We start from the raw sequence: 21,580 nt of genomic DNA, 5'->3' as shown, positions 1-21,580 counted from the left end.
GTGTTCTAAAATCTTAAGTTAGGGTTTTGTTAAACATGCATGTTAAAAATTCAAGGATAAGAGGGCTTCACTGGTGGCACAGTGGTTAAGAATCCGCCTGACAATGCAGGGGACACGGGTTCGAGCCCTGGTCCAGGAAGATCCCACACGTCACGGAGCAACTAGGCCCATGCACCACAACTACTGAGCCTGCGCTCTACAGCCCACAAGCCAAAACTACTGAAGCCCGCATGCCCTAGAGCCCGTTCTCTGAGACAAGAGAAGCCACTGCAATGAGAAGCCCGCGCACCACACAACGAAGAGTAGCTCCTGCTCACCACAACTAGAGAAAGCCCACGCGCAGGAACAAAGACCCAACACAGCCAAAAATTAATTAATTAATTAATTATTTAAAAATTCAAGGATAAGAAACCAAAGCATTGGAGAAAGAAATGGGAATAAGGTAAACCTGCACAATAAAAAAGAAGGCATAACAGAACATAAAACAAATTTTTATCAGCAATCACAATAAATGTAAATGAATTAAACTCACCTATTAAAATAACAGTCAAACAGGATAAAAAGAGGAAAAGTCCAGCAATATGCTCTTAACAAGAGACAGACCTGAAGTATAAAGACATAAAGGGAAGGGGTTGTAAAATGAAATTCCTGGAAAATACAATAACAAAACACGAAAAGCAATATTATCAGACAAAAGAGAACATGGACCAAAAGACATTCACCAGGATAAAGAGGCATGTTTCTTAATGTCGTAGACTGGAATCTTGGTCCCAATGTTTCACCCCCTTCTAAGAGGATTACATATTCACACTTTTTGCCATTTAACTCTGCCTTGCCTTCTGACTGCGTGTAATTAATGTTACACTTAGGCACCTGAATAGCTCTGGCTAACCTAATATTAGTATACTTGGGAGCAGAGGTTTTTAAGGGTGTTTTTATGATCAGTCTTGCACTCTGGTGATCTACCAGGAGAAGAACACGTCCTGGTAACCACTGTCCTTTTAGCCTGAGCTGCAGAAAGAACACACGTGGAGCAGGTTTCAATCGATTCTGCAGTCCAGCCACCCAGGCAAACCCAGCCTAGATAAGCTGAACACAGAACCTGCAAACCTGTGAACAGGAGAATAAATGTTTGCTGTTTCATGCCACTGAGTTTAAGAGTGGTTTGTTAGGCAGCATTATTATGATTACAATAACTAATACATATAATAAAAGAAGACACAGGAAGATGAAATAATAAAACTGGAAAAGATCACCAAGGGAAACTGGAGAGCAACAGAACCGGGCCAAGAACGGCTGGGGGTAAAAAAGGGCAGCAAAGGGGACTAAGATAGAGTAGCCAGTGGGGAGGAAAGACCACGTGAAACCAAATACAGAAAATTTTTTCAAGCGGTTACCAATTATGCCAAAGGCTACACAAAAGTCAAATGTGGTAAGACAAGAACCACTACACATATCACAATTGCAAACACCTCCACACTCACACACACTGCACATCTACCTGACAATCAGAGACAACACCACACACGTTATCATAAATCACAGACAATTACAAACATCACCATGACAAAAATATCCCATCACAATTACTCCACCACACTCAACACAACCACACCCCCATCACTGTCGCATCATCACAATCACATACACACAGGATCACAACCTCACAGACCATCATAGTCACACACACACTAACTCTCCACCAGTTTCTTGTTCTAACAACTCCAGCCACGCTCCAGGAGCGTACTCCCACCCCGAGCACTCTGCACTGCCACTACTCAAGATCCTCGGGGCCTCCTTAAAGGCTCCGCCCCGTCAGCGGCGCGCGCTGGTTCAGCCCAGATTGCTTGAGGCCCTCCTTCAAGTCCCGCTCCGGGGACGCGGTAGCGTCACCTGCCGGAAACGCCCGAGTGCGCATCTAGCGCGCAGTTTCTTGGAGGCTGGGTGAAGGTGACACGCACGATGGCCCGGGCCAGGTGCCGGTAATGCCGAACCAACCCTCCGCGCCCGCCTCCCAACGGAAGTTCCACTACACAACACCTCCCAGAAGCCCTCACGGCCCGACTCAACTTCCGGCCAGAACGACGCCGGAGTTTCCTGTGTGAGGGAGGCGGGTGGGCTAGGTCTGTTCTGGTGGCTGAGCCCGAGCGTGCCGAGTTACCGCGAACTGCAACTTTGAGACCTGGCTAAACTCTGAAAGTTGCAGGAGCAGTCATTTCGGGTGGACGCAGCGAGGGCGCTGAGAGGAATCGGCCGTGGGGCTCGCTGTGGACCACATTTCCCAGAGGGCTCGGCAGCCCGTCGCTTTTCTCGCGGGAACTCGAACTTTTCATCACGCCTGGCGGGAGCGTTAGATCCTTGAGGTGAGATCGTGGGCCCCTGGGGGAACTGGTTCAGCTCTGCAGGTTCGGACCCCCGGGGACCCGAAAGGCCTAAGTTGAGGAGACCGGAGGCCGATATGGAGCTCGGTACTTGGGCCTGTGCGGGCGGAGCGGCGTGAGAAGGGGGAGGTTATGCGACCCGTGTGCAGATATAGGATGCCTATCATTGTGGAATTGTGACTGTGTCCCCCTGTGGTGGTGTGTGCTTGTGACCCCGCGACACTGGGGTACCTGCGACTGTGCGAGTGTATGTATTCCGTGTTGAATTTGCGATTGTATCTGTGATACCATGTTTGACTCTGTGTGTGGATGTGGAGTGCGTGTTCCCTTGTTTTAAGAATGACTGCTTAAGGTATGTGGCACTGTGTGTATGGGTATGAGGCTCCTGTCAGCTGTGCGATTGTTACTCCAGAACTCTGTCCTTAGGAAATCTCTGTGAGGTTTTGTTAGATTATTGACCTCAACAGCAGTAACCTCAGCTTTCTCCTGAGACACTGGGATTGGAAGGGACGCCCCATTCCTCTGATCTCATTCGCTTTTGTGCTGGGGGATGGGGATGGGGCTGACCTGTGACCTGACCAGTTTGAGCAACAAGAAGAACCTGGTATCTTACGATGACTTTCTACTTTCCAAGTTCTATCCTTCTCCAGGTGAGGCGCAAAAGAGAAGGAAACAATGCATGCTGAACTTATACAAGCAGTTTTCAGGGTATGTTGGGGTTTCCTCTTTTCTTTCGTTCTTCTGAAAGTTAATGCTTAATAAAGATCCCGTTTGATTATAGGTTCCTATAATTTTCCCACTGGAGAAAAGGATAGTTGAGCCTGCTACTGAAGCACAATAACTCCCATATACCTAATGTTTACTTATTTGGAAAATGGCCCCACTTCAGTTTGCCATGTTTTCTTCTTTTTATTTTTATATTTTTAATTTTTTTAGATTTTTTTTTTTTTGATGTGGACCATTTTCAAAGTCTTTATTGAATTTGTTAAAATATTCTTCTGTTTTATGCTTTGGTTTTTTGGCTGCAAGGCATGTGGCATCCCAGCTTCCCCACCAGGGGTCGAACCCGCACCCCCTACGTTGGAAGGCGAAGTCCCAACCACTGGACCGCTAGGGAAGTCCCAAATTTTCTTCTTTTTAAATGCAATATTTATTATGACTTTAAAATAAAAGCATGATTATTTTAGAGATTTTAAAAACACAGATTACCAAGAAAAAATGAAATGAGACCACTCAAATAACTAGTGTTAACATTTTGGTGTATTTTCATTATTTTTCCGAAATCAGATTATGCTTCATTTATCATTTTATATCCTACGTTTTCACTAAAAAGTATCATTCTCCTGTGTTGTCAAATGATCTTTGTAAATACCATTTTTCAAAGATACACTTTTTTTTGTGAATGAGTTATGGTTTATTCGTCAGATGAGCTGTGTCAGACATGAAATCTTTCAACACTTATTTAAAATATTTATTTGTACAAACACACATATACATAGATGCATGTAGGTTTTAGTTGCGATTTCCATGATTAATAATGAGATTGAACACCACTTCATATGTTTATTGGTTATCAGGGTTTCTACTTTTGTGATACACCTGTTGAAATCTTTTATTTTGCTCTTGGATTATCTTTTTTTTAATATATAAATTATTTATTTATTTTATTTTTGGCTCTGTTGGGTCTTCATTGCTGCGCACAGGCTTTCTCTAGTTGCGGAGAGCTACTCTTCGTTGTGGTGCACGGGCTTCTCATTGCAGTGGCTTCTCTTTGTTACAGAGCATGGACTCTAGGCGGGCAGGCTTCAGTAGTTGTGGCATGCGGGCTCAGTAATTCTGGCTCGCAGGCTCTAGAGCTCAGGCCTCAGTAATTGTGGCTCATGGGCTTAGTTGCTCCGTGGCATGTGGGATCTTTCCGGACCAGGAACCTGTGTCCCCTGCATTGGCGGGGGATTCTTAGCCACTGCGCCACCAGGGAAGTCCCTGGATTATCTCTTATTGATTCATGGGAATTCTTTATATTTTCTGGATATGGATCCTTTATTGATTATATTTTTCTACTATCTGGATTGTTTTATCACTTCCCTTAAGGTAGTTTTACGAATAAAATCTGACTTTTTTATTATATATTTTTTTATTTTTGGCTGCGTTGAGTCTTTATTGCGGTGCACAGCTTCTCATTGCTGTGGCTTCTCTCATTGCAGAGCACGGGCTCTAGGCGCGGGCTTCAGTAGTTAACAGCGTGGGCTCTAGGGCATACAGGCTTCGGTAGTTGTGGTGCGCAGGCTCAGTAGTTGTGGTGCACAGGCTTAGTTGCTCTGCAGCATGTGGGATCTTCCTGGACCAGGGCTCGAACCGTGTCTACTGCATTGGCAGGCGGGTTTTTAACCACTGCACCACCAGGGAAGTCCCCCTAATTTTTTATCAATTTTTTTTCCGTTGGTGGTATCTTTTTGTATCTTATTTAGGAAATCCTTCTCTGTCCCAAGGTTATGTAAATATTCTATATTTATATTTAAAGCGATAATCCCGTTTATTTACTTAACCTATTTTTAATTATTCTAGCTCCTCATTTGAGGTAATTTGACTTTTCTTCCTCTGGCTGTTTTTAAGACTGTCACTCTGTTTTTGGCTTTCTGTAACTCAAGTATGATGTGCCTAAATGTGCATTTCTTTTTATTTATCTGCTTGGAATTTGTTAAGATTTTTTAATTTGTGGATAGGTATTCGGGAATATCCTCAGCCATCTTAAAAGATTGCCCTGCCTCATTCTCTCTCTTCTTCTTAGGCTCTAATTATACATAGGTTATAATTTCTCCCCTTTTTTTTTTTTTTGGTTTCTTACTCTCCTTTTGGTTTTTAGAGTTAATACTTGTAGCTAAAATCAAAGCAATATTAGGCAAAAGAACTTTGCCTTGTTTCAGGACAGGAGTGGAGGGCATGGCAGGTAGCTAGAGTTTTGGGGTTCTTCCTCTAACTGGTAGAAAAAATATCTTTATTCAGTTATGTTTCAACACTTCTAATCTTGGGGAGCTCACCAAATCATAAGGCTCTCAGTTCACTTTATGATTCTCATATCTGAAAATTAGAGTGTACCAAGGTAGAGGACTCAGAATAGGGATTGTGTTTTCTGAAGGTATAAATTGGGGGCTGAAACTAAATTTGGAACTCTCAATTTTAAAAATGTGTGTTTGGTACGGAGCCAAAGAAAACCAGGATGAGAATCAGTCTCCCCAAGTCTGTTCAGTGTAAGCCCTTTCTATCTGAATTTCTTCGGAAAAGGGCTGAGTCTTTCCTAATCCATTCTCCTTTGCCGAAGCCCAAACAGAGCATCTGGTTCCCCTCCCCCATCAACCTCTAATTACACTCACCATCTCTGTAATGAAGATTATTGCCCAATATTAATGGGAGTAACTCTAGGGAGGTAGTATACTGTAGTGGAAAATAAATTTTTAAAGGAATAAAATGAATTTTGTTCTTAGAAGCTAACCTAATGTTTAATCAGGAAATATCTGAAACATTCCAGGTAAAATCAGAAAAAGACAAGGGTATACAGCATACAGCATTACCAATGTTATTTAACATTGTTCTGTAGGTATTAACCAAAGCACTTAGACAAGAGGAAAAATTAGGTTAAAAATTAGAAAAGAGAGTGTAAGATTATTACTTTCTGCAGATGCTATGACTGTGTACCTGGAAAATCAAATCAACTTATAACCAACACTTTGAAATAAGCAGGGCTCCATAGGGAGCAAGCAAAAGGATTTTCTTTCCCCTATAATTTCCACTCTCAACTCTATGGCTAATGTTTTTGTTGCCCTGAATAAAAGCTTGTGTAGTCCCTATAATTGTTTTGATCACTCTTTGGTATTCTTTGGTTATTTTCAGTCACAAGATCAGTCTCATTTTACTAATTACAACCTCTAGTTGAGTATAATAATGTGCAAATTTCATTTAAAGCCTTTTCTCTGAGCTCAGGTTTGCTCCAAGCTAGAAGCTTACAGTGTGAAAAGGGGGACCTACTAAGCTGCTTTGTTTCTTTAACCTGAACTCCTCTTCACTCAGTAGTCAGTTTCTTTACTATAGTCCTCTATCCTCCTCTTCTAGGTGTTGCTCTCTAGGTCTGCTCTCTAGGTCTAGATATTGTTCGGGGACTTGCCTTTTACAATTATACTGGACTTAGTTCACCATTCTCATGTAAGTTTTCTAGTTTCAGAGTATAATACCTTTCATTTTCTTAATTTACTCTCTAGTTTTGATGGAACACTTAGGCCAGTAGCTTCCTAAGAAAAACTAGACAGGAGATAATTTAACATTCATTCTCTATGGTTCTACAATTGTCTTTTTTTTTTTTGCCGCACCACATGACTTGTGGGATCTTAGTTCCCCAACCGGGGATCGAGCCCACGCCCCCTACATTGGAAGTGTGGAGTCTTAACCACTGGATCGCCACGGAAGTCCCTAGAATTGTCTTGATTTAATCGTCACACTAACTTGGTATTTAATCTTTCTTTTTTCTTTAAATGGGTTTTAAAAATTGTTTTATTTGGGAAAAGTGCGCCTTACAAGAGGGCAGCTGCAAAATACAGAGACGTCTGCAGCAATTACTTGTTTGTGCTTAAAGTGAAAGAATGAGTGGTATCCAAGGAATCAAAGCAGTAGGTGGACAAATCAGGAGCATCTCCAAGTTATTTTCAGGAAATAGAACAACAAAATGCAAAGCCATAATTTCCGATCAAGGAATTCTTCTAAGAATTTAGCTTATCTCGTGGATTACCACCCTTCCGCCCCCTTTTAGTGGAAAAGCATGACTTACTATTGCAAACCAATTTTGGTATTTAGTCTTGCTTTGTATATAATCTTCATACTAGCTTTGGCTGTGTGTGGAATTCTCGGCCAGAATTTGTTGTCTTTTGTAATATTAAAGGAATCACTTCATTTTCTTGTTTTAAATGGTGCTGTTGAGAAATCCATTGCCATTCTGATTCCTGAAACTTTTTATGTGATCCACAGAAGCTTTTAGAAAGTTCTGTTTTTCCCTGATATTCTGAAATCTTACTCCAAAATATAAGGTTTTTTTTTTTTTTTGTCCATCACATTTTTCCCTCTCTTGGGGCTTAAAGAGAACATGGGAAGGAATTCTCATTTATGCAGACTTTACTGTGGCCAGGCACTGAACTGCATGCTTGCTATTTCATCTCATTGGAAAAGTCCACTCTGTTTGCACATTCCTAGACATACCCCTCTGTATATAGGAGATATATCTTATATTGATTTAATCGATTCCAGCTCCTTCGATTTGATTAATAATCTCTGTCCTTTTATGTAGAGCCCTCTACCACTTCATCTACTATCATCTTTTTCTTCTCTCTTTCCATTGTGAAAGCATGTTTCTTGTTTCAGGGGTCAGTGATGTTCAGGGATGTGTCTATAAACTTCTCTCAGGAGGAATGGGAGTGCCTGGACTCTGGTCAGATGAATTTATACAAAGAAGTGATGTTGGAGAATTTCAGCAACCTGGTTTCAGTGGGTAAGGATAACTATCCCCCCAAATTCAGAGTCTGCCCTTGGGAATGTGTCCTTTCTCCATTGTGAATTACACATTTCAAGTAACCAGCAAAATTTCTGCACTCTGTTCCCCAAGGAATGGTTGAGTTGGAATGGAATGCAAGGGTTGGAAATGGGCAGCTCCACTGGGCTGTGGCTGAAGCTTCATCATCTTTCTCTGGTCCTTCCCTATAGGGGCATCTGTTTCTTGATCACCAAGGGACCGGATCTGATTTCTGGGACACCAACAGCATAACCATGTCCCATGTCTTTTCTTGTGATCAGGACTTTCCAGTTCTAAGCCAACTGTGATCTCCTTATTGGAACAAGGAAAAGAGCCCTGGATGGTTGACAGAGAGCTGACGAGAGGCCTTTGTTCAGGTAAGTGAGAGGTGATAGAGCAGGAGCAGAGCCTGAGGAGGTATTACCTATATAAGATGTTATCAGAAAACTCCCCTCAAGCCCTCTTCCATAAAAGAGGTATCTTGCTTTTTTTCTCTTATACTTTATTCCCAGTCCAATGTAGCAAGTACCTTCCTTTGTCATTTCTAAGAGTTATTCTACCCACCTTTTAGATTTCATTCCTTCATAGGATCTGCTGCATTTAGACTTGTATTAACAGTAGATATTCCCACCCTAAGAAGTGTGTGTGTGTTGTGTGTATGTGTTTCAATACTGGTTTTCATTTTATTGACTTTCTAAGTATTTGTTAACTTCATTAACCAGGTTGTCCTGGATAGTAATTCATTGTTTCATTTATCAAACATTTGATTTTTTTTTCCATTAAAAAAAATTCAGATATAACATACATATGGAAACTACATGAGTGATTGTATAGTGTGAAGAATTACAAGTGAATGCATCCATGTAACCACCACTTCAGACAAGTAATAGAAAATTACTAGCACCTTAGAATCCTTTCTGCCCTTTCCCAATCACTAGCCTCTTTGTCCTCCTCTTGACTTCTAACTCCGTGAAATAATTTTGCCTTTTTCTGAGCTGAATATAAGTGGAATCATACAGTATTTATACTTTTGCCTTTGTTTTTTCTCAACTTTATGTTTATGGGACACCCATGTTATTGCATATAACACCCATGTTATTGCATATAGCTGATGTTCATTCTCAGTGCTATGCTGTATTCCATTCTATTAATACATTTTATAGTGTGTATTATATATTGCTAATTATTATGAATAAGTCCTTTCTACTATTGACTGTTGGGTTGTTTTCCAGTTTTTAGCTATGTGAACATTCCTTTGGTGCATATATGTACACATTTCTTTTGGGTGTATACCCAGGAGTGGAATTACTGGTAATAGGATATGTGTTGGTTCAATTTTAAAAGATAATGCCAGTTTTCCAAAGTGGTTATACCAATTTATACTTCCACTAGCAGTGTGAAAGTTGCTATTCCTCTGCATTCTTACCAGTTCTTTTTTTTTTTTAATTTTATTTATTTATTTATGGCTGCGTTGGGTCTTCGTTGCTGCGTGTGGGCTTTCTCTAGTTGCTGCAAGCGGCGGCTACTCTTTGTTGCAGTGCATGGGCTTCTCAATGCAGTGGCTTCTCTTGTTGCGGAGCACAGGCTCTAGGCGTGTGGACCTCAGCGGTTGTGGCTCTCAGGCTCCAGAGAGCAGGCTCAGTAGTTGTGGCCCACGGGCTTAGTTGCTCCGTGGCATGTGGGAGCCTTCCGGAGCAGGGCTCGAACCTGTGTTCCCTGCATTAGCAGGCGGATTCTTAACCACTGCGCCACCAGGGAAGCGCTTGCCAGTTCTTGATATTGCTAGACCTTTTAATTTTAGACATTCTGCAGGTGTATGTGTGTGTGTGTGTGTTCTGTGACTTGCCCGTTTAAGTTTCTTGCTTCTATTCATTAGGTTGTCTTAATTTTTCTTAGTGATTTGAAGGAGTTTTTTGTATATTCTGTATATGAGTCTTTGTAAATATCATCTACCACCTTATAGCTTACTTTCTTATCCTTTTAGTGCTGTCTTTTGATTTTATTAATTTTAAGTAGTCAGGCTTATCTATCTTTTCCTTTATAGTTGTTGCTTTTTGTGTTCTGTGTAGGACTCATTGCCTACCTCAAAGTCATGAAGATGCTTCCTTTGTTATATTCTAGTAGCTTTTTTGTTTTACCTTTTACATTTAGATCTCCAATTTCCTGGAGCTGATATTTGTTTATAGTATGAGGTAGGGGTCAAATTTCATTATTTTTCCATGTAAATATCCAATTGACCAGGCAATGTTTACTGAAAAGACTTTTTCCCTTTCTCTATAATGCTACCTTTGTCATAAATCATGTGTTGCTATATCTGTGAGTCTGTCTCTGAACTTTATTCTGTTCCATTGGTTTGTCTACCTTTGTCCCAATACCACACTATAATAGTACTGTAGTCTATAATAAGGCTTATTTGGCAGAGCAAGCTCTCCTGCTGCTTCTTCTTGATAATTTTCATATAAATTTAATTTATTTTATTATAATTATTTTTCATAAATTTATTTTTAAATTTCTGGCTGCGTTGTGTCTTTGTTGCTGTGCACGGGCTCCTCATTGTGGTGGCTTCTCTTGTTGCAGAGCACAGGCTCCAGGTACACGGGCTTCAGTATCTGTGGCTTACGGGCTGTAGAGCGCAGGCTCAGTAGTTGTGGCACACGGGCTTAGTATCTCTGCGGCATGTGGGATCTTCCCAGACCAGGGCTCAAACCCATGTCCCCTGCATTGGCAGGTGAATTCTTAACCACTGTGCCACCAGGGAAGTCCATATATAAATTTTAGAATCAGCTTATTAATATTCACACACACATAAAAATAACTGCTGACATTTTGATTAAGGTTAAAATAAAGTTATACATCAGTTTCTGGAGAATTAACATTTTGGAACAGTCTTCTAAAAAAGTTTGATTTTTTAATTTGTGCAAGTAGTCTGCTAGGTGCTACATAGTTTAAAAAATATGTAGACTTATTAAGAAATTCATTGTTTAATGTGGGAGCTAGAACATTTCTGTAAATAATTTCTACAAAGTAGAATTCAGCAAACAAGAAGAACAAATAGGAAGCTCAGAAAAAAGTTATAAAACAGTCAAAAAATACAGAAGTGGTATTGATTCAATAGAAATTAATTGTTGGATCCTTGGAAGTAGATGTAACCTATCGAGATAGTGATAGAATTAGACCATGCCTCCATTGAGAGAGAATTCTGGATTCAACAAAGCTCTAGGAACCTAGGCAAGAGTTTGTGAATCTCCTTCCTTGCCCTCCATAGGTCTCAGCTAGCCTTAAATATTTTATAAGCAGGGATCCAGAATTTTTTTCCTCCATAAATTGAATCATTTTCCTCTCTATCATCTGTAAAAGAATTGAACTTTCTTCATTGATTTCTGGTGCCATCTTTATTGGATAATAAATTCGCATATATGAGTCTTTCTCAGCACTCTATTGTCTTGTTATGGTATAATGCCAGTACGAGTGTCTTTATTTCTTTGGCTTGTATTTTTTAATATCTAATATCACCTTATTTTTCAGATCAAAGGTTTACTTAGCCTCTGGAGTATTTTTGCTTTTTTTGTTTTTATTTCCCTGTGTCTCACTTACTGCTTTTCCTCCCTACCAACTTGCTTACTCACTCCCTTCTCTATCTTTCCTTGACCCCATACTTTTCCACATGATCTCTGTTTATTCTTTTTCCACTTTTTTATAATTAATTAAATAGTATTAGATAAATAACGTGAAAGGTAAAACCATTGTTTAAAAAGGAAATTTTTTAATATTTAAACTTTTTAAAGAGAAAATCTTTGTGAAAAATAGACAAAGATAACTTACCTTAAACTCCAAAAGTAGGAGCACGAAGTCTACCTCAAGGAAGTTGTCAGCGGAAACCTGGATAGCGGTGGAGAAGAGCTTAGGCCCAATGGCGACTGTGGAAGCAAGCAGCAGCAATGGGAAAGGGCAAGGGGGTCGAGACCTCAGTTACCTTTTACTGATTGGAGGAGGTGGCAAAGCGCAACTCCCTGAAGGAGATATGGCTGGTGATCCACGGGCAGGTCTGTGATGTCACCTGCCTCCTTAACGAGCATCCTGGTGGAGAAGAGGTTCTGCTGGAACAAGCTCGTGGAGACGCAACTGAAAGCTTTGAAGATGTAGGCCGCTCGTCTGAGGCCAGAGAAGTGCTCAAGCAGTACTATATTGGTGATGTGCCTCTGAATTACATTAAACCTGGAAGTGGGGGACTTCCCTGGTGCTCCAGTGGGTAAGACTCTGTGCTCCCAATGCAGGGGGCCCGGGTTCAATCTCTGGTTGGGGAACTAGATCCCACATGGATGCCTCAACTAAGAGTCCATGTGCTGCAACTAAGAAGCCCTCGTGCATACCATAACTAAACATCCCATGTGCTGCAACTAAGACCCAGTGCAGCCAAAATAAATAAATATTTTAAAAACAAACAAAGAAACGTGGAAGTGGTAGCAAGGACCCTCCAAAAAGCAACATGTGCAAAAGCTGCTGGTCATATTGGATCTTCCCCATCATAGGCCATGTTCTCTTAGGTATTCTGTATCGTTACTACACAGCGGAGAGCTAATCCTCCCAAGGAGACCTTGTTGAAATCTGGAAAGCATATCCACTTGGGAATGAGAACTAGAGACTTGTTTGGAGGTTGAAGCAGTGCCTTCTCTAATCCTGCTAATTGTACTCTTACCCTTCAGAACCCAGACTGTTGGCCAGATATCCACCTCAGCCCTGGGCCAATGTCCAAGTCATTTCTTAGAGCCTTACTCTCAAAGTACCTGCTCATTGTTCTGTGTCCTTGCCGTTGTTCCCTCTCTTTATTCTTTTCCATGGGCACCTTTATGTTTCAAAGTTTCTTTTGTAATTACGGTCCACATGTCCTAGTGACATTGCCCTTTGGTAAAATTGCTTTCCAGTACTTTGAATGCATATTAGACATACTTAACAGGGCATCACGCTCTGGTTTTGAAGCTTTTCTTTTTCCCTTTTTCTTTTAAGTAAATATTGTTAAAAATAAATAAATAAATAAAACTCCAAAAGTACAAACCATACAGCAAAAACATGAACTGGAAATACATCAGAATTAAGGATTTCTGCTAAATGAAGGACACAATAGACAAATCTAATGCACAGTAGACTAGAAGATACTTGCTAATTAAGAGGAAGAAGTTAGTGACACCAATAAAAATACCAATAAAGGTTAACAAGACTAAAATGCCAATAAGCCTACCAGATGTTCATAGTTATTAATAATTAGAAATGCAAATGAAGGCAATAATGAAATATCACTTCACTTATTAGGCTAGGAAAGTAGAAAGCTGGGTAATGACAGCTGTGGGTGGGGACAAAGAAATTCTTATGCACTTTTGGTGGAAGTGTACAGTGGTGTTGCCTTTCTCTACAGCCATCTGGTACTACTTAAACAGGTATACATATGCCCCACTTTGGGGTATATATCTAAAATTGAAAATAATGCAAAAGGATAAATACTTCATGTCTTTCAAATGTCATACCAGTGTATCATCTATCGGGTCCATTCGAGGATTATTTAATTATCTTGGGAAATGTATCGTTGTTTCACTTACTATTTACTACTCATTAGGGACCAGGTTCTCTTAAAATTAGATGTTAAATTTAAAAAGATTGATAAGTTGCGAATGATTCGTCTGGTGGAAAAGGTAGCTGAAGGGTATGGTTTTATTATCCTATAACACAGTAACTCGTTTTTGTATCCAACTTAGTGATGTTATTCCTGCATTCTTTAGGGTACCATATGAACTCAATCTCTCCTAGATAATTGGAACTAGCTTGATCATTCCTCTGGCCCTCTCATTAATGAGTTAAATAAATCTTTAAAACATGCTTAGCATATTCTGTTTCATTGGTTTATGTGGTTGTCTTTATGCCAGTACCATACTGTTTTAACTGCTGTAGCTTTGTTTGTTTGTTTTTTTTTTTTGCGGTACGCGGGCCTCTCACTGCTGTGGCCTCTCCCGCTGCGCAGCACAGGCCCCGGACGCGCAGGCTCAGCGGCCATGGCTCACGGGCCCAGCCGCTCCGCGGCATGTGGGATCCTCCCGGACCGGGGCACGAACCCGTGTCCCCTGCATTGGCAGGCGGACTCTCAACCACTGCACCACCAGGGAAGCCCTGTAGCTTTGTTTTATACTTTGAAATCAGAAAGTGTGATACCATTAGCTTTCTTACACTTCCTAAAGATTATTTTTAGCTCTTCCAATTTTTTTTCTATTAATATTTCTGTAAAAAATGCCATTGGGATTTTTATAGGGATTGTGTTGAATCTGTAGATTACATTTTAACAGTATGAACTCTTCCAGTCCACAAGCACGCGATTGCTTTCCATTTAGTGTCACCTTTAATTTCTTCAATGTTTTATAGTTTTCACTGTACAAGTCTTTCATCTCCCTAGTTAAGTTTATTCCTAAGTATTTAATTCCTTCTGATGCTATTATAAATGGAATTGTTTTCCTGATTTCCTTTCAGATTGTTTATTGTTAGTGTATAGAAACACTGTAGTTTTGTATCCTGCAACTGAAAACTAAATTTGTTTAATTCTGACAGTTTTTATGTGGAGCCTTTAGGGTTTTTTCTATGTCATTTTCAAATAGGGACAATTTTACTTCTAAGTTTGTTGCGAGTTTTTAATCATGAAAGGATGTTGAATTTTATGAAATGCTTCTTATCTATTGAGATGATTGTGTGATTTTTATCCTTTATTAATGTGGTATATCACATTGATTTTTGTATGTTGAACCATCTTTGCATCCTACAGATAAATCGTAGTTGGTCATGATGTATGATCCTTTTAGTGTGCTGTTGAGAATTTTTGCATTTATATTCATCAGGGTTGTTGGCCTGTAATTTTCTTTTCTGTGACTTCCTTGTCTGGGTTTGGTCTGAGGGTAATTCTGGCTTCATAAAATGAGTTTGGAAGTCTTCCCAGCTCTTCAGTTTTTTTGGAAGAGTTTGAGAAGGATTGGCATAATGTGTGGTAGAATTCACTAGTGAACCTCCCAGCAAAGAAGAGCCTAGGCTTTTTGTTACTAATTCAATCTCCTTACTAGTTATAGACTTTCTATTTAGACTTTCTGTTTCTTCATGACTTTCTATTTCTTCATGATTCAGTCTTGGTAGGTTGTATGTTTCTAGGAATTTTTCCATTTCCTCCAGTTTATCCAGTTTCTTGGTGTATAATTGTTCATAGTATTCTCTTATGACAGTTTTAATTTCTGTTACATCAGTTACCATGTCTCTTTTATTTCTGATTTTGAGTCTCCTCTCTTTTTTTCTTAATCTAGCTAAAAGTTCGTCAATTTATCTTTTCAATAAGCCAACTATTAGTTCCATTGATCTTTTCTGTTGTTTTTCTACTCTCTATTTCATTTATCTCTGCCCTAATCTTTATTATTTCCTTCCTTCTGCTAACTTTGGGTTTAGTTTGTTCCTTGAAATGTAAAGTTAGGTTGTATATTTGCAATTCTTCTTTTTCAATGTAGGAACTATAAAATTCCATTTTCATACTGCTTTTTCTGCATCCCATAAGTGTTTTTGTTTGTCTAAAGATATTTTCTAATTCTTTGGGCCATTGGTTGTTCAAAAGTGTGTTTTTAATTTCCACATATTTGTGAATTTTCCAGTTTTCCTTTTGCTGTTGATTTCTAGTTTTGTTCCATTGTAGTCAGAAAAGATACTTGATATGATTTCCATCTTAAATTTCTTAAGATTTATTTTGTGAACTAACATGTCATCTATCCTAGGGAATGTTCTGTGTATGCTTGATAAGAATATATTCTGCTGCTGTTGAATGGAATATTCTATATATGTCATTTAGGTTCATTTGCCCTATGGTATTGTTCAAGTCACTTTTCTTTCTTGATTTACTGTCTGATTGTTCGATCTGTTACTGAAAGTAGGCTATTGAAGTGTCCTGCTGTTGTATTTTTGTCTATGTCTCCCTTCAGTTTTGACAATGTTTGCTTAATATACTTAAGTGCTCTTATATTGGGTGCAGGTATGTTTATAATTGTTATACCTTCCTGGTGAATTGACCGTTTTATCATTGTATAATATCCTTGTTTGTTTTTTGTGACAGCTTTAGCTTAAAGTCTGTTTTAGCTTAAAGTCTATTTTATCTGATGTAAGTATAGCCACCCTTGCTCTCTTTAGGTTACCATTTGCATGGATTACCTTTTCCCATCCCTTCACTTTCAGCCATTATCTGTGTTCTTAAATCTAAAGTGGGTCTCTGGAGGACATCATATAATTGGATATTGTTGTTTTCTCCATTCAGCCAGTCTCTTTTGATTTGAGAGTTTAATCCATTTACATTTAAAGTTATTATTGAAGGATTTACTATTGCCGTTTTGTTCGTTGTTTTCTGTTCTTTTTGTAGTTCTTTTGTCCCGCTTTTCCTCTCTTGCTGCCTTCCTTTTGTTTCTTTGATTTTTTGTATTGATATGCTTTGAATCCTTTTTATTTTTCTTTTCTGTAATCTCTATAAGGTATCTTCTTTGTGGTTATCATTGGGCTTTCAAAAATATAACAGTATGTTTTAAGCTGATAACAATTTAACTTCAATCACATACAAAAACACTTTTACTTCTCACTACCCACACTTTGTGTTATTGACATTGTACTCTTCTGGTACATAGATATGTTCACCAACCAGGAAGCTTCCCCCAATCCTTGCCACGTTTTTTACTGGGGGTGTCATTATGTGGGGAGTGGTGACCAGTCCCATCCCTTGAAACTAAGGGTCCATTGTGAATCACTTTCTTATCATAAATTCAGGTATGATCAAAAGGCACTTGTGAATAACAAAAGACAGTCTAGTGGTTTTTGAAGTTCCAATGGTTTTTGAAGCTCTGCCAGGAACTGGAAACAAAGACCAGATGTATTTTTTGTATCAGAAGTATGTATATTTTCTGTTAATTCTTTCTTCTCAGTTCAGTACCCATGCCCACAGCTATGCTGGATGTTCCTGAGTCCAGATTTTCTCTGGTTCCATTTTTCTAGATTTCTAGTTTTCTGTGAGAATGAACAACTATAATCATCCTGTCCTGTGGGATGGGGAGGAGATACAGTCTTTGAATTCATCCTTCAGCTTTTACTGTTCTCTGCACTCCACTATTAGAAGTGCCTGATGCCTCCAGTTCTTGTGCATTTGTAGGATTTGCACCATGAATCAGTACTGTGGAATTTACCCACTGTTGGCTCAATTTGATATTCTCCAGTCTGCAGTCACTTATCACTCATCCATTGGCTTTCCAGTTTCCAAGTTTTATTGCTACTGTTTCTTCTCCAGTATCTTTTGTCCTAGTAGGGTTTTCCTTTCCCCTTGTTAAGCTTTTATTATAATCTTCCTGTGGATTCGTGAACAAGAATTGGTAAATTTATATATACTGTCTGCCATTTTTAACAGAAATTATGCCCCCCTTTTATTAAAAATACAGTTGACCCTCATTACTCACAGATTATTTATGAATTCACTTACTCCCTAAGATTTATTTGTAAGCCCCAAATCAATACTTATAGTGTTTTCATGGTAATTAGCAGACATATGCAGAGTGGCAGAAAATGTTGACATGGAGTTCCTATTTTCTCACAGAAAATGTTTCATTCTTATTCTCTTCTAACACTCAAGGTTCCTCCCTTCTTAGTAACTGCCATGACTTGAAGATTCCATTTTTCTTTCCCAGCATCAGCATCACAGAATTCCAAGGCAAACTATTTTCAGTGAATCCCCAACATACATGAGGCTCTATTCACAGAAGAAATTTACGTGTCCTCCATTCTCACCAGTTTCATTCAGCACCCTAGACTTGTTGAGGGCTGTCCCCCAGTGTGAATTTGCCAAAAACATACCCTTTGCTTAGAGTTGCTGACCCTCTCCCACGCCCATTTGTACATTTCAACACATTTATTCCTCAGTAGTCCTATAGGTATGACAGTTATCCACAAATAACAAAACATATAGTATGACGCTCTGTGTGTGAGTATATGCTTATATAAATGTATATATGATTAGAATCACTGTATAATGTGGAGGATGGCCCTGCATAGTGTGGATTCATTGAAGTTGCAGGTGATTCTGATCCACACCAGGATTATAGAGTCATCTATTTCCCTAATTAACCCTCTTCAACTTCCTCTGTTGCTTCTCCTTAATGTCTGTGCTTTTCTTATCAATTTTACAAATTGCCTAGCCATATTTGAGAACTGTCTAAGCATTTACTTTCCCGAATATTTTCAGCTTAATCTTTGCATTTCTTTTTCAGAAGTTTAACCTTTCCCAGCATAGGAAAAATGAGCATATGCCTTTTTATTTTCTTCCAGATCTGGAATCCATGTGTGAGACCAAGTTACTCTCTCTAAAGAAGAGACATTTTAGTCAAGTGATGTTTACCTATGAAGACATACCCACTTTTATTCAGCCCACGTTTCTTATTCCACATCAAAAAACTATTAATGAAGAGAAGCCCTGTGAATGTAAAATATGTGGAAAGGCCTTTAATCAAAACTCACACTTTGTTCAACATCAGAGAATTCATTCTGCTGAAAAAAACTATGAATGTAAGGAGTGTGGGAAATCCTTTAGTCGTGGCTCACTTGTTGCTCGACATCAGAGGATTCACACTGGTGAAAAACCCTATGAGTGTAAAGAATGCGGCAAGGCTTTTAGTTGTAGTTCATATTTTTCTCAACATCAGAGGATTCACACTGGTGAGAAACCCTATGAATGTAAGGAATGTGGAAAAGCCTTTAATTATTGCTCAAACCTTAATGATCATCAGAGAATTCACACTGGTGAAAAACCCTATGAATGTAAAGTATGTGGAAAAGCCTTTACTAAGAGTTCACAACTTTTTCCACATCTGAGAATTCATACCGGTGAGAAACCTTATGAATGTAAGGAATGTGGGAAAGCCTTTACTCAACATTCAAGGCTTATTCAGCACCACAGGATGCATACTGGTGAGAAACCTTATAAGTGTAAGGAATGTGAGAAGGCCTTTAGTAGTGCCTCAACACTTACTAACCATCACAGAATTCATGCCGGCAAGAAACTCTATGAATGTAAAGAATGTGGAAAGGCCTTTATTCAGAGCTCAGAACTTATTCAACATCAGAGAATTCATACAGATGAAAAACCATATGAATGTAATGAATGTGGAAAGGCTTTTAATAAAGGCTCAAACCTTACTCGACATCAAAGAATTCACACTGGTGAGAAACCTTATGACTGCAAGGAATGTGGAAAAGCCTTTGGTAGCCGCTCTGACCTCATCCGCCATGAAGGAATTCATATTGGATAAATGATAGGCCCTTATGACTGTAAGGAGTGTGGAAAGGCCTTTGGTAGTCGCTGTGACCTCATCCACCATGAAGGAATTCATATTGGATAAATGATAGACCCTTTTAATAACCTTTATAATAATATATTTTAAAACAGGTAATGCAAAAAATAAACAAAAAATCCCAGATAATGCATGATCAAAGTTCCTCTCTGTAGTAGTTTTCTAGGGCTACTATAACAAAGTACCAAGTACCACAAAACTAGGTGGCTTAAAACAACAGAAACTTATTCTCTCAGATTTTGAGCCTTGAAAACCACAATCAAAGTTGTTGGCAAGGTTGGTTCCTTCTGGGGCTCTGAGGAAGAATCTGTTCCATGCCCTTCTCCTAGCTTCTTGTAACAGTGATTTTTTGACATACCTTGGCTTGTAGACGCATTGCTCCAATCTCTGCCTCCATCTCCACACTGTGTTCTCTCTGTGTCTCTTCTCTCATATGGACACTGGTCATATTGCATTAGGGATCACCCTAAGGACCTCATCTTAACCTGATTATATGTGCAAAGAACTTATTTCCATGTAAGATCACATTCACAGATACCAGGTGTTAGGACCTCAGCATATTTCAACCCGTTACACTCTGTTAACACTATTTTTTCTAAAGTATTTGTAATTTTATACATAAAGTTAATCAAATGTATTTTAAAATGTGAATTCAAGGTCTAAATTAAACTCCCTTTTCCCCCCAAAAAAGATTCTATCCCAAAACTACTTATTCCATAATTCCTTCCCAATTAGTCTCTGCTTTGATTATATAGTTTGTATTAACTTATGTTTTAGGGCCGTCTTTTCTGTATCTGTGGCCTACCAAATTACACTGTAAATTGTGTTACATAGGCTATCTTTGAATTCATGGTGGAATTATAACTTTGTTTTTGAAGGCAGCTGTATTCTTTTTACTTTTTGTAAAATTAATATTTTCTTATTGTAAAAAAAAAGAGGACACCAAGAAAAAAATAAAGATTATTTGTAAGCCTACCAAACAGAGATGACTACTTCAAATTATCACAACATATCCTTACAGGCTTTATTTAGTGTAATTGTGACATGCATGCTGTACCATAACCTGCTTTTATCATGCTACTATTTCAGCAAGTATAGATGTTTATGTATCATTCCTTTTAATGGTATCATAATAATCTTTTCTGTGGTTGACTATCATTTTGCTAAATAACTACCAATAAACATTTTGGTGCCTGTTTAAACTTTGCAGTTATAAAAGTTGCCTTCTAAAGGCAACTTTAGTACTTTTTTTGTTTGAAACTTAAAAACATTAAATATCAGTGCTGAAATAACTGATGAACATTTTCTTCCTATAAAAAATTGCCAATAACTCCCAATTCCCTCATAATCACTATTACAGATTTGTTTTTATCCTTCGAGACTTTTTTAAAAATTTTATTTTATTTTTGGCTGTGTTGGGCCTTTTTTGCTGCATGCGGGCTTTTTCTCTGGTTGCAGTGAGCGGGGTCTACTCTTCATTGCGGAATGCGGGCTTCTCATTGCAGTGGCTTCTCTTGTTGCGGAGCATGGGCTTCAGGTGCACGGGCTTCAGTAGTTGTGGCGCACGGTCTTTGTTGCTCCACGGCATGTGGGATCTTCCTGGACCAGGGCTCAAACCCATGTCCCCTGCATTGGCAGGCAGATTCTTAACCACTGAGCCACCAGGGAAGCCCTATCCTATTTGCTCCTAATCGCTCGTAACATTTTTGGGAAGTGTATATGTTTGGGAACTGTTTGGGGTTTTATTTTGTTTTTTGGCTAAAATCATGAATCAAAGGATGAAATTAAAGAAATCATTACAGGTAAGCAAGGAATTTGGGGATGGAGTATTTTCCATCTCCCTAATATCAGGCACTGCAGGATGCCGGACACAACTGTAAGCCATCAGAAGTATTAAGATCGGGCTTCCCTGGTGGCGCAGTGGTTGGGAGTCCGCCTGCCGATGCAGGGGACACGGGTTCGTGCCCCGGTCCGGGAGGATCCCACGTGCCGCGGAGGGGCTGGGTCCGTGAGCCATGGCCGCTGAGCCTGCGTGTCCGGAGCCTGTGCTCCGCAGTGGGAGAGGCCACAGCGGTGAGAGGCCCATGTACCGCAGAAAGAAAAAAAAAAAAGTATTAAGAGCGCTGATAAAGGTAAATACATGGATAAATATAAAGCAGCATTAATGTAATTTTGATTTGAAAAATTTGGGGATTTTTTAAACAAGATTTAAAAAACATGCATAAAAGTAATTGTAAATCTAGGTTAAAGTATACACAATATAT

General features: G+C 39.2%; 2 protein-coding genes and 1 pseudogene across 6 annotated transcripts in view; 2 read left to right on the top strand and 1 right to left on the bottom strand.

The window, feature by feature from the left end:
* Positions 1–2,030, bottom strand: part of ZNF568 (zinc finger protein 568) — a 41,192-nt gene extending 39,162 nt beyond the window's left edge. Inside the window, exons 1-2 of one of the 4 annotated variants that reach the window (XM_060288787.1) lie at positions 1,894–2,030; positions 533–603 (exon numbers count right to left, since the gene is read on the bottom strand). The gene's annotated coding sequence lies outside the window, so the exon portion shown is untranslated. Of the gene's footprint in view, positions 1–532 lie in introns of all 4 variants that reach the window. The other 3 variants (XM_060288788.1, XM_060288789.1, XM_060288786.1) reach the window with 3 other exon arrangements.
* Positions 2,031–2,070: 40 nt separating this feature from the next.
* On the top strand, positions 2,071–20,505 carry ZNF829 (zinc finger protein 829). 2 transcript variants are annotated; one of them, XM_060288831.1, is made up of 4 exons: positions 2,071–3,031; positions 7,785–7,911; positions 8,214–8,309; positions 18,295–20,505. In XM_060288831.1, the coding sequence occupies exons 1-4, from the start codon at positions 2,996–2,998 to the stop codon at positions 19,272–19,274; spliced, it is 1,239 nt and encodes a 412-aa protein (XP_060144814.1). In that variant the 5' UTR covers positions 2,071–2,995; the 3' UTR covers positions 19,275–20,505. The 2 variants fall into 2 exon arrangements, with proteins under 2 accessions (XP_060144814.1, XP_030730580.2); XM_030874720.2 differs by having other exon boundaries at positions 2,071–3,089.
* Positions 11,843–12,571, top strand: LOC132593992 (cytochrome b5 type B-like; annotated as a pseudogene).
* Positions 20,506–21,580: the final 1,075 nt, after the last annotated feature.

Source organism: Globicephala melas, chromosome 19 (genome assembly GCF_963455315.2).
Source record: "Globicephala melas chromosome 19, mGloMel1.2, whole genome shotgun sequence".
Lineage (NCBI taxonomy): Eukaryota > Metazoa > Chordata > Mammalia > Artiodactyla > Delphinidae > Globicephala > Globicephala melas.
The sequence above is the reverse complement of the archived record's forward strand: the minus strand, read 5'-3'. Positions and strand labels throughout refer to the sequence as shown.

Bases quoted from the DNA above. Each gene is read 5' to 3' on its own strand.
- ZNF829 (XM_060288831.1), top strand. From the start codon at position 2,996: ATGACTTTCTACTTTCCAAGTTCTATCCTTCTCCAG. The intron at 7,912-8,213 runs GTAAGGATAACT...TCTTGTGATCAG, and splicing joins CAGCAACCTGGTTTCAGTGG to GACTTTCCAGTTCTAAGCCA. The intron at 8,310-18,294 runs GTAAGTGAGAGG...ATTTTCTTCCAG, and splicing joins GACGAGAGGCCTTTGTTCAG to ATCTGGAATCCATGTGTGAG.